The sequence below is a fragment of the Emys orbicularis genome, chromosome 11 (genome assembly GCF_028017835.1).
Source record: "Emys orbicularis isolate rEmyOrb1 chromosome 11, rEmyOrb1.hap1, whole genome shotgun sequence".
Taxonomy (NCBI): domain Eukaryota; kingdom Metazoa; phylum Chordata; order Testudines; family Emydidae; genus Emys; species Emys orbicularis.
Window position 1 is genome coordinate 56,311,253 of NC_088693.1, and position 12,698 is coordinate 56,323,950.

A 12,698-nucleotide genomic window follows, 5' to 3' on the forward strand; every position below is an offset into this window, starting at 1 on the left:
CTTGAACTTGCACAGCTTTAAGACTTCAGTGGCTCATGCAATGGGATTACTCAGTGAGCAAAGTGAAACACGGGCACAAACCATTATCAGGAACTAAAAGTGGCCTGATTTTCAAAGGTGCCAAACATCTGCAGCTTCCACTGACTTCAGTGGAACCTGTGGGTTCCCAGCAGCTCGGGGGGAGGAGGGAGGAAATGAGTCTAACTGTAGACAGCCAGTTTGAAAGTCTAGACCTAACCCTTCTGTGTAAATTAACATGTCACGTGAAAACAAAACTCCTATTACAGATCTCTGAGCAAAGGCTCCCTCCGAAGGCTGATGAATACCACAAACAAAAAACTTTCTTTTTAAACTAAAAACCAAGTTGCTAAGAGACCAACTGTTCTGTCAAGAACATAGGAAGAGTCAAGTTAAACTTCTTACTGATGGAATAGCCTGAAGGACCAGTTTCTGTCACTTGCAAACACATCAAATCCTTCATGACCTGGTCTACACTAGAACAAAACATCACCTGTTGAAGACAATGGGTGTGAGCAATTGTTTCAGCACTGATTCCATTGCCTATAGTTTAACTGCAAGCATAGACCGTCCAGGACAAACCCTGCTCAGCAACATTTCAGAAAGCCAGGGTTCAGACTTGCAGCTTAACTGTGTATAGTGGAACCAGTACTGAACCCATTGTCAGCAATTGGTAAATGTATCTAATGGAAACCAGACCCATGAGTACTCCCAGTGATTTCAGTACTGGGGGCCAATCCCGTAAAGCGCTGAGCATCCTGGAGTGCCATTGAGGGAGCTCAGCATCTGGCAGTATCAGGCCCTTAGAGAGCAATCTAACCAGTTTTCACAGGTTAAAAAAAATGATTGCAATCAAATGAGGAAGATTGTCCAGTTTTAATCAAAATAAAAATGCCGAGACAATGCAAATTGACATTATTCACAGAAACCAAAAAAAGGGACCAGACGCTGCTCTCATTTATATCAGTGTAAATCTGAAGTGCCTCCGTTATATTCAGCACAGTTACTCTGGATATACACCAGCATAATTGAAAGCAGAACTTGGGCCAAGGGTAAGATTTCAGAATGCAGTCAAGACTCATTTAACCCTGGTAATATGAGGAGCCTGTAAGGTTAGTCTCGAAGTACGCAAAGATGAATGTTAAAATGGGTATACTGTCTCTCTGAACTGTACTAACTGCATTATTAATCAAGCAAAGCATATAAAGGCTGATGAATGTTCACAGCAGTTTCGCTTCCCAAAAGAATTTTATTTAAAATGTGAAAGTTCATGTTTCCATCCTTCTAACAAAGAGGAAGCTGGAGTCAACATGTTGCCCAAATTAAAAAAGGTTCCTCATAAAGACAAATATACTTGATTTTACATTTTTACAGTTACAATTTCTTCAAGCCGGATGTGCTCAGTTGGCAGTTATGCTCTATAAAGCCTTAACTAAACTGTTAATTATTGGTGAGCAACTAGTTATAACTAACGAGTTATTTTAGTAAAAAAAGCTTTGCATGGCCAAAAGATAGTATGTTATCAAATTAACAAAGTTATGAAAGCTGCAACGTAAGAAAAATATACCTCATCTCAAATTAATTTACAAATAAGTGTCAGAGCAGAAGTGGCAGTACCTAAATATTGCACCATTTGTCATTAGGGATTATATGCCGATTTAAGAAATTATTTGATGCAAAATATCAAGATATGGCCTTTAGACAGATCTCATATTTATGTAATGCAGTAGCTTGAGTGTTGGGATTTTGTTTTGCTTTGTTGTTGTTGTTGGGTTGTTGTTGTTGTTGTTGTTTTTTGGGGGGGGGGGGGGCACAAATACACATGTACATCCATGCAAAAACCTGAAAGCTTTACCTCAGTAAATGGCTTCAGTCAGGTATGTGTCAAAACTTGCACAAAAATCAACCATTTTGGTTTTACTTACTTCCTCATAAAGATGCAGTAACATGCAGCTGTAGAGAGGAAGTGGAGGCTTTGCAAGGCCATTTTCTCACTGCATCCTTTTTAAAATTAGAAACCAAGCCATTACAAATAATTCCAGCACAAGAATGTGTTCCTGCATGTAAAGCCAGCTAATAATGTGAAGTACAAACAGCAACCAGACAAGATTATTTCAAACTAGGGCATACAATATTGTATGGTACAAACATAGTAAACTGTCTCCATTTTTAGCTACAAAACACTAGTTTGTTTCCAGTGCATAGTTAAGAATTGCTTTTTCTTCTAAAAAAGCAAAATACATATAAGTGTTTCTCACCAAAAAGTAAGTATTCTTCCAGATTTTCACAGTTATCTGTAATTTATTGGCCAAGACTATACAACCTCCAGTGATGACCTCAGTCCATTGGTTCACAATTGCAGAATTATCTTCTCCCTTTAAAATTAAACGTTTTGTGCTTCCATTCTAATCTACTGCCAGGCCAGGAGGGCTCCAATAGTAAATAGTCACCGGTTACAGCAATTAAACCCAAGTTGAAGACACAGGATAGTGGCTGTGGGAACTTACCAGGCTATGATCTCCGGAAAATAAAGTGACAAATGTCAAATCTATGCTCCTGGAGAGAGGTGTTATTTAAAAACAGTTCTATAGCTCAATAAGTGCAAAAATATTCTGTCACTGGAACATTCTAGCTGCAGTGTTAACATTTAAAAGTCTCAGGAAATGCAAAAGTTAAAGTTCTATCAGCAACATTAGCCTGGCCATGTTTCACCTGTATATTTAATGGTATATTTTTATAAAACATAAATAGCAGTGTATTAAGCAACACATTTAATAAGATAAACAAGAATAGAAAATACAAGATCTGTTCAATGTGACGAAGGCCAAAGTCTGTGCCTAGGACCCTGGCTCCTGGAGCCATGTGATTACATCAGAATCTCAGCTTTCATTAATTTTTTGTTACAGTTTCTAGCCCTCATAGTTGCAAAAAGAAAAGGCAGCCCTGAAAACATGGCTCACTGTGCGTGTAATCAAAGCAGCCATATCTGCCTGAGTCTGCAGACAGCCTGAACCAATGTCTCTGAGAGGATGAACTACCCCAGGCCTCTCAAGGAAGTATTTACCCCAAGGCCCAATGCCCCCAGTAGAGGATTCTGTTGTGTGACAGGAGGGTTAAGAGAGCAGCAGGCCCAGCCTAACCACACACCCAAGTACATACCCTAGCAAATCAAGGTATAAGTACAAGGTGACCCCTTCAGCCATCACTCCGTCTCTCCCGGGAGGAGAGAGAATCTTGGCTGCTCCTGAGAAGAAGCCAGGAGGCCCGGCTGCCACTTGTTCTGGGATAAGCGAGGGGAGAGACAGCCTCCATGCTTGGGGTTTGAAGGGCCCTGAAGGTGTCTGACTTCTCTTTCTGTCAAAACCTTAACTTGCCTGTTTCTACAAAAAGAACACGAGTACTTGTGGCACCTTAGAGACTAACAAATTTATTAGAGCATAAGCTTTCGTGGGCTACAACCCACTTCTTCGGATGCATATAATCAGTTGCAATTCGGTGATTTGCCACAAAGCTGAAGACACCTACACCTGCTCTACAGCAGCATTTCTATCATTGCTAGTGCTGGTGGAGCTGCATCAACCCTTGAACAATGCCAAGAGAATGATGGCACCAGCAAACAGCACAGCTACACCACTAAGGCATTTTTACCACCAGGTCAGGCCTAATTTTTAGGATGCAGTGAAGGGGAAAAAAAACAAACAAAAAAACACAGCTTTCCTAGAGAGCCAACCAAGTAGGCAAATATGTGCCCCAGACTACATAGGACACGTCTCTATTAAACATAGCCATGACAACCAAATCATATTTTAATAGTTGAGCAGGAAAAGGTCAGAAGATGAATGTCCGGCAGAGATAAAATACCACACCTCAAGCATATAAAGAAATATGAGGTTTTGCTGACAGTTATTCAAGAAAGAGCAATGGTCTAACATGACATATACCCGGAGTTTCCCAGGCACTTAACACATCCATAGCAAAGACTTACTGTATTGCCCCTTTACGGCACCATCGCACTTCTTGGGACTTTAGGACTGTGTCACTTTCCCATTGGAAGAGAAATCTGCAGACCGATAGACTCTGAATATTTCTTTGTCTACATTTATTTTTTAGAGCATGTGCACAGGTCTCATTTACTTGAACACAGATGACAAAACCAGCAACAAAGCTACCCCAACAGGTAATTCCACTTGCAGAAATCTCAGCCAAGAAAGCAAGCCTCTTCCTGACCCTGTATCTCGCTGGCCTTGTCTACACTAGACCTTATTTCCTGCTCTGAGTATGGTTGGACAATGTAACATTTCAAAACAGGGCTTTAGAGCAGAGCCCGGAGCTGGAACACAGAGCAGCTCCGGAGCAGTGGAGCTGCAGGTTTTTGCCTGGAGCACAGCTCCAAAGCCCTGTTTCAAAACCTGGTGGCCAGTCTACACTAGAGCTCTGACCAGGGTGCCAAGAGATGTGAACCAGAGAGAGAAATGCTATTTTTTTTAATGTACTTTTTCTTTAAAATATGTGAATATATTTCCACAACTTCTGTGGATGGTGTGTGCCTAGGACTAGCTTGGCCAAAGGAAGCAATAGCTGCTGTGGTGCGTGTGTAGGGTTAATTACTTCCATTTATTTTATTTATTCATTTATTTATTTATCACCAGAATGAGTGGCCATATACCTGTTGATGGGTAAATTATTCCTGTTCCACAGTTACCTTAGTTTATAATGACAACATTTTTAAAATCTCAAGCTGTTTTTCAATTCATTGATTATAAAGCCAGAAGGGACCATTTTGATGATCTACTCTGACCTGTGTAACACAGGCCAAAGGACTTCCCTGAATGAATTCTTTCAACTAGAACAGTGTTTCCCAAACTTGGGACGCCGTTTGTTTAGGGAAAGTCCCTGGTGGGCCGGGCTGGTTTGTTTACCTGCTGTGTCCGCAGGTCCGGCCGATCGCGGCTCCCACTGGCCGCGGTTCGCTGCTCTAGGCCAATGGGAGCTGCTGGAAGTGGCGCGGGCCGAGGGACGTATTGGCCGCCACTTCCAGCAGCTCCCATTGGCCTGGAGCAGCGAACCACGGCCAGTGGGCGCCACGATCGGCCAGACCTACAGACGCGGCAGGTAAACAAACCGGCCCGGCCTCCCAGGGGCTTTCCCTAAACAAGCGGCGTCCCAAGTTTGGGAAACACTGAACTAGAACATATCCTGATTTTGAAAAATTCTTTTAAACTTTCATATTTTATACAATAGGTTTAGTGAGATCCTTTCTTAGCTAGTTCCAACTCCTTCTGAGACAGGACCTGCAAAAAAAAATTAGTTTTGCCACTTTAATTACTATCGCATACTTGATTAGTCACCGAATTTATTATTTTCTGCAACCTAAACAAACTGATTTCTCATCTTTATTCCCATCCCTTCAAATGCCCCCTCTAATTACAACACCTACTTCAGGGAATGGAAGTGCACATATGGGTGCCCAGCACTGTGGAGATGCACACGCAGTTTCCCAGGAGGAGCGGGGAAGTTTAGCTGTTAAACAAAGCTTTGGCATCACTTATGAATGGTTAGAGCAATATGGGCAGCAGCTGTCTATCTTCCCACTCACAGAGGGAGTGCAGCATTCACTGGTGCCTTGAGGGACAGCTAGAATTCTATTACGTTGCAGGGCAGAGGGAGAGCAACATGACTCAGGATAAGATAGGGGGCAAAACACTTGGTAGTCCACTAAGGCCATTAAAAGCCAGTCACTGTACAAAGATGAGTCCCACAACCCCTCAAGTCACACCTACTCTGGCCATAGTCGAGGAGGTCAGAGGAAACCTGAAGCACATTGGGACACTGGAGGTTATGGTATGTTTACCTGAAGAAAATCAGTCACTGAAAAGAGTACCAAATCACTTAAAGGAATAATATCAACTCGCAACCTGGTCAGTGTTTTTAAAAATGAGTTCGAGAACTTTCAGGCACGTATCCTCCCCCTGAGACCACCTGCCAATTTCTGTGATTTTACCATCATGTGTCCATTTTAAAATAAAAGGTTTCTTTCCATCCGTCTAAAAGCACTTAAATTTACCACGCCTGTTGTAATTGGCACGCACCGTAGGGGATGCAAGGAACTGCATATGTGACAAGTGGATTATCTGGAACGGATGTGGAAGGCTTTAAGTAGCACTGTCACTCAATACTGCTGCATACAAAGGTGTCAGCAAAGTTGAAACCTTAAGTGTCTAATCACAATTTAGGGTTTGTTCATTTTTTAAATCTTACTACTTCAATCATTCATATACAATTCTTAGAAGAGGGGGGCCAGGAACAGAAGGAAGATAGATAGATTCACTTCCACAAGTGAATGAGGGTTGAAAATACTTCCTTCGGTTAAATGATTAAAAAGCTACCATGTGATTAGCTAGCAATTGCCATCACTCAGAAATGAGCTCATGTAACTTGCTTGAATAGAAACAGATAGGACAGGGATCGGCAGCCTTTGGCACACGGCCCTTCAGGGAAAGCCGCTGCCGGGTCGGACAGTTCGTTTACCTGCAGCATCCACAGGTTCATAGAATCATAGAATATCAGGGTTGGAAGGGACCTCAGGAGGTCATCTAGTCCAACCCCCTGCTCAAAGCAGGACCAATTCCCAACTAAATCATCCCAGCCAGGGCTTTGTCAAGCCGGGCCTTAAAAACCTCCAAGGAAGGAGACTCCACCACCTCCCTAGGTAATGCATTCCAGTGCTTCACCACCCTCCTAGTGAAATAGTGTTTCCTCATATCCAACCTAGACCTCCCCCACTGCAACTTGAGACCATTGCTCCTTGTTCTGTCATCTGCCACCATTGAGAACAGCCGAGTTCCATCCTCTTTGGAACCCCCCTTCAGGTAGTTGAAGGCTGCTATCAAATCCCCCCTCATTCTTCTCTTCTGGAGACTAAACAATCCCAGTTCCCTCAGCCTCTCCTCATAAGTCATGCGCTCCAGACCCCTAATCATTTTTGTTGCCCTCCGCTGGACTCTTTCCAATTTTTCCACATCCTTCTTGTAGTGTGGGGCCCAAAACTGGACACAGTACTCCAGATGAGGCCTCACCAATGTCGAATAAAGGGGAACGATCACGTCCCTCGATCTGCTGGCAATGCCCCTACTTATACAGCCCAAAATGCCGTTAGCCTTCTTGGCAACAAGAGCACACTGTTGACTCATATCCAGCTTCTCATCCACTGTGACCCCTAGGTCCTTTTCTGCAGAACTGCTACCTAGCCACTCGGTCCCTAGTCTGTAGCAGTGCATAGGATTCTTCCGTCCTAGGTGCAGGACTCTGCACTTGTCCTTGTTGAACCTCATCAGGTTTCTTTTGGCCCAATCCTCTAATTTGTCCAGCTCCCACTGGCCGCGGTTGGCCGTTCCTGACCAACAGGGGCTGTGGGAAGTGGCGCAGGCCAGGCCACCTCTGCCCGCAGCCCCCATTAGCCTGGAACGGCAAACCGCGGTCAGTGGGAGTTGCAATCGCCCGAACCTGCGGACGCTGCAGGTAAACAAACCGTCCCAGCCCACCAGCGGCTTCCCCTGATGGGTGGTGTGCAAAAGGCTGCCGATTCCTGTGATAGGATATAGTCTTAAACTAAGCTCTTTTACCTAAGAAATATCTGAATACAACCAGGATAGCTTATAAAGTATACCTACTTTATTGTTCCACCACCACAGTATCCTAGCACTTCTCAAGTGTCTTAAAATAGAAACAATAACAATCTCTTCTTTTTTTCTGACCCTGTATGAAAAATAGATTAATTAGCTTATGATTATCTTTGTTTGCCTGCTTTGTTTGCTTGGTTGCCTGTGTGTGTGAGAGAGGACAAGAGCGAGTGGGTGCACATGTGAAAAAAAATGAGGAAAACCTAAGTCACAGAAATAAGATTTATCTTTACTCCTCATACCAGCATGTGGCTTCTTTCGTCTCTTGCTACTAAGTATCATCAAACTTTTACAGAGCTGGAGGTAGACTGCCTTGTTGGACCCTATTGGTCCACAGTTTCATTGTTCCAGTGGAAGGCAGTTGTTAAGGGAAGTTACACTTATGGAGGGAGAAGAGATCTCTCAGGCAGACAGAACCAATCCCATGGAGAACCTGATCCAGATTTTGTATGCAGCGCAGAGAGCTGGAGTGATGTGATTGTGGTGACCTGTGTTGCTAAACAGACAAGCTGCTGCATTTTGTACCCGTTGCAGCTGCTAAAGGGTGTGGGGCTTCATTACTAAATATAACAAATTGCCATAATCAATACTGGAGATCACAAATGCAGGAGTCACAATGCCACTTCTGTGTCTGAGCAAACGGTATGCAGTCTTCTGGCTAGCCACAGATGAAAGCTGGTGTGTTTTGCTGCCAGGGCTGTCTGGACACCCAGAGCAATGTAGCCTGTGGACCAACTAAATCTGAAGACACATACTGTAGGCAGTGGAGGATGTTATAAAGATGTAAGTGCTTCAAAGTGCATCATTCTTCCTACCACCATCACCTCAGTTTTACCAGGGTTCAGCTTTAGCCAGCTGCTCTTCACCCAGGTACTGATTTCAGGTAGGCATGGAAAAAGCTGTGAGACAGTGATGTAAAGGAGGATGTAGCACCTGGCATCCTCTGCACACTACTGGCACTTCAGCCCATGTTGTCATGCAAGGCCTCCCACTGGCTTTGTTATAGATACTGAATAACATGGGGAAGAGGATGCGCCTTGGTGGGAATCTAAAGGCAAGGGCTTTAGAAATGGAGAACTAGTGGCTCATAACTTTCTGGGCTCAATTTAAAAAAAAAAAAAAAAAAAAGCCCTGAGCCATTTTGAAACCCTTCTGTTCACTCCTGCATCCTCGTACAAGTGAGACAGGAATATCTGGTGATCAACCATACCAAATGTCACAGAGAGGTCCAGCAGGAAGAGTATGGATATGTCTATGGACAGGAGAAGGAGGACATCCCCCAGAATAAAAAGCATTGCCATACCATGCCCTGAAGCCAGACTGGAAGTGACCCATGACACTGGCAAGCAGAGAGTATTTAGAGTGTGCTGCCACGCAAAGGCATACTGCAAAGTCACCATGCCAGTTCTGATAAATCAATCTACCAGGTCTGGAGAATGTTAGAGGTGGGGGAGGGGAAGAGGAGAAATAACTAATCTTAAAAAAAGTCCAGACTGCCCCCCGCCCCCTCAGCATCCTTTGTTGCAATACAGACTTCACAAGATGCAATCCACTTGGCTCAAACCACATTTTTTAACTCTACTACCAGTGATGAAGCAAGATCCTTGTTGAGGAGGTTTAGCAATGGTTTTAAAACCTTTAGGGCTTTAATTCCAAGGAGCTCATGAAACACGATTTCAGACTTAGACGTAAAGCCTGAAATGCTACACTTCCTTTACCAGCTGTAGTGCAAATACCTTTAATATTATGCTGCAGCCTAGACTTTAAATTTACAGATCTCACCTGAATCTTCTGATTTATGAGACTTGTTCCATGCACTACAGGGCAGAATGAAGTCTCATGGTATGAAACATTTTCTTCATTTGCTATAAGCACCACATCCGAAGACATGAGTGTATCAAGGGACATGCCAGGAGACAGAACTATAAACACTGTCTTTGGTTAAATTATGGAAATGCATTTAGACTACTATAATTCATACAGTCACTTTCAATGTTTATTTTATTTTAAGAGTAGCTCATTTTTTCCTTTAAAAATTTAAAAATGCCAGATAGAGGATTTTTTAGTGGAAGGCTTCTTTGGAAATACATGTGCATGCATTCTCTCTCTCTCTCATTTTGTGTGTGTGTGTGTGTGTTAGTTAGGGGAAAGGGAGTTGTTTGAATAAGGGCCTGTAACTGCTGATGATCATATTAAAAGTAACAGGAAAGTTTTGGACTTGAAGGACACCCACACTGCAGATTATAGGCAGACCAAGTTAAACTAAAAATAGCTGATTAAGACAAGCAAATGTGTAACAGATGGTACAATATGTTGATAAATTAGGCTGTGGGAACCACAATATCACTTTACTAAATATTTTAAAATGCTTTTGACTATGAATGGTAAGAAGTGATTTAATACAAATTATAGCTACTCTATTATTAAATTTAACATTTTAACATAAGGTGAGAGTTGAATATTGCCGTTTTCTAATAACTTGCAAACAGTTATGGCAACAAAACCAAAAATGCACTCTTTAAACATGAAGGCCTAGTAGAAAAATAATTACTATGTATCATGGTAATAAATAGCACTGAATTCCCAAAAGAAGGTTAATACACCTTAGAGACCTTACACAAATAGCCAACATCCATTTTTATCCTACCCCTCAACTCTGAGAATTGTAAAACTGCATGTTTGACTTGAAAGCTGGATGGTATATCAACTCTAACTCATCATTGGGTAAAATTTTCAAAAGCGAATGAATGTCAAACAGAATACCAGGTTCACTTAAGTTACATATATAGGCCCCAATTCTGCAGAAGAAACAAAGGCAGAATCGCATTGTCTTCAATGGGGATTCACATGGGCACCCACTTGGAGCCCATTACAAGACTGTGGCTCTAAAATCCGATCCTGCATAGCAGTTGTCTTCAATGGGAGTTTCAGGTGCCCAACAAGGGATGCAAAAATGGGTCTATCACTGGTTAAACAAACAACCTAAATGATTAAAAAAAATATCACTTATGTTTTCTATGTGAAATAATCTTTTAAAAGAAACCTACATAAAGAGTTGTATAGTTAAATACCTTAGTTTAAAAAGCAACTAGGAATCTGACAGTGTTTGAACAGCCAAATAACAACCATGCATGCAGTTGCAAAGTGTTAATGTTCATAGGAAGGAAGAGGCAAATTAAAACATTAGCTTAAGCAACTCACTAATTAATTAATTAATTAATTCCAACTCTGGACTGATGAGAAAATGCAACTAGTTAATTAAAGTAAATGTTCTGTCTAATATTTCTAATCTGCCTCTTGTCTCTAAGTGACACTGAAACACACTGAAATCTACCTTGAGCCACCATACTTCACTGATTTAAATAAAAACAGGTCTAGGCTGCGCCGGAATGGAATGCCAAACCAATAAACACCAGAATGATGCAAAATAACTGTGCTATTCTAGATGGTTGTTTCAGTGACAAATCCTCTAATCTATTCATTGTAAAGACGCCAACAATAGCGCCTTTCTTTCTGGCATTTTGACATTTGCCTGTTCTCCCTACACAATGCAAAACTTGACTGACTAGTAACGCGGTACATTATTAGCCTCAGGCAAAATAGCCGTATGAGCCCTCCTCCCTGTTCTCTGTGTGCGTCTCCCAGAGAAGAAATACACACACACACAAGCAAGCCCGAACGGCGAACGTTGCAGGGCGCAGTATATAGGATCGAAGAGCTGCCAGAGTGCGGGGAGGGTTTTTGTGCTTAACGGACGGACGGGATATGCGCAGGCGAAGCATTGCAAGACACCGCTTCACTTTGCTGAGCTGCACAACAACAAACCCATCAGAGCTGGAGCTGCCATAGCCACTGCCTGCTCCTCCTCCTCCTCCTCTCCTCGCCAGCGGCAGCGGCTCCCTTCCGCGCAGGGGTTTTCCTACCCTCCCGCACGGCTGCCTGGGCGCTTTGCTGTCTCCTACCTGGTCGGTGAGTTTGAGGACTGCCATTCTCCTCGGCTCTGCTCACGCACATGCAGGTCCGCTCTCGGGAGATGTCAGCCAGCTTCCAGCGTTGCGGGCGGGGGGGGAGAGGAGAGCTCAACGCAGCCGTGCCTGGGAGACCCGAAATTGACAATCCAGCTGCTCGCTGGGTCAGGAGGAGCAGAGGAGCCTGCAGTTAACCGAGCCTGCCTGATACAGGAAGTACTGACTGCACCAGCCCAGCTGCCACTGACATCACCCCGTGCACAACACACGCACAGAGCAGCTCTGGGCAAGGACAAGGCTGCCTCCTACTGCTCGCATCGCCCCCAGAGCATCCCTCTCCTTCTCCCCCCCCCAGAAAGACCAGGGCTGCTTCCTGCTGCTGCTCACATCTGGGCTACACGCACCCTGCTGCACCTCCCCTCGCCAATATTTTCTTTGTTCCTGTCACAGCCTTGCCCAAATCTGTGTCTTTCCCTTCCCTTCCTGCCTGTTTCTCCAGCATGTTGCACTTATTACATTGAGCAGCCCTTGGCATGCCTGACTGCCAGCCCAGCTCTCACTGAGCTTCCTGTCTGTACACGTTAAGGACCGGTGGCACTTATCACCTTGCTGTATAGGCACAAAACACTGCAAAGCTGTGGTTCTCAAACTCCAGCCTTTAGCCTAGTCATACACGTTGTCCTAGGGGTCTAGAAGGCACCAGAATGGAGAAGGAACTGAGGGAGGTACGGTGGGAATTAAGGGAGGAGATGGGCCAGGAGCTGATTTTGCTCCTATAAAGCAGTCTTTAGAATTAAAGGATGGGAGAAATTTTATTATTTAATGAGTATAATCAGGGAGTTTGGCCCTGCCCTGAGAGTTTGCAATCTAAGGCCCCAAATCTGCAAACCACTTAGGTACAAGAGTAACTTCATGCACATGATTCGTGACCCCTTGTTGCACATTTGCAGGATCAGAGCCTGAGATTTCATAAAGAACGAGGAGTACTTGTGGCACCTTAGAGACAAATAATAACAACAACAAAATTTATTTG

General features: G+C 43.6%; 1 protein-coding gene across 1 annotated transcript in view; it reads right to left on the minus strand.

The window, feature by feature from the left end:
- The window catches only part of ANKRD44 (ankyrin repeat domain 44), a 214,491-nt gene extending 202,761 nt beyond the window's left edge, over window positions 1-11,730 (minus strand). Inside the window, exon 1 of the mRNA XM_065413045.1 lies at window positions 11,660-11,730. Within this exon, the coding sequence (XP_065269117.1) occupies window positions 11,660-11,686 (27 nt within the window). The 5' untranslated portion in view covers window positions 11,687-11,730. The remainder of the gene's footprint in view (window positions 1-11,659) is intronic.
- Window positions 11,731-12,698: the final 968 nt, after the last annotated feature.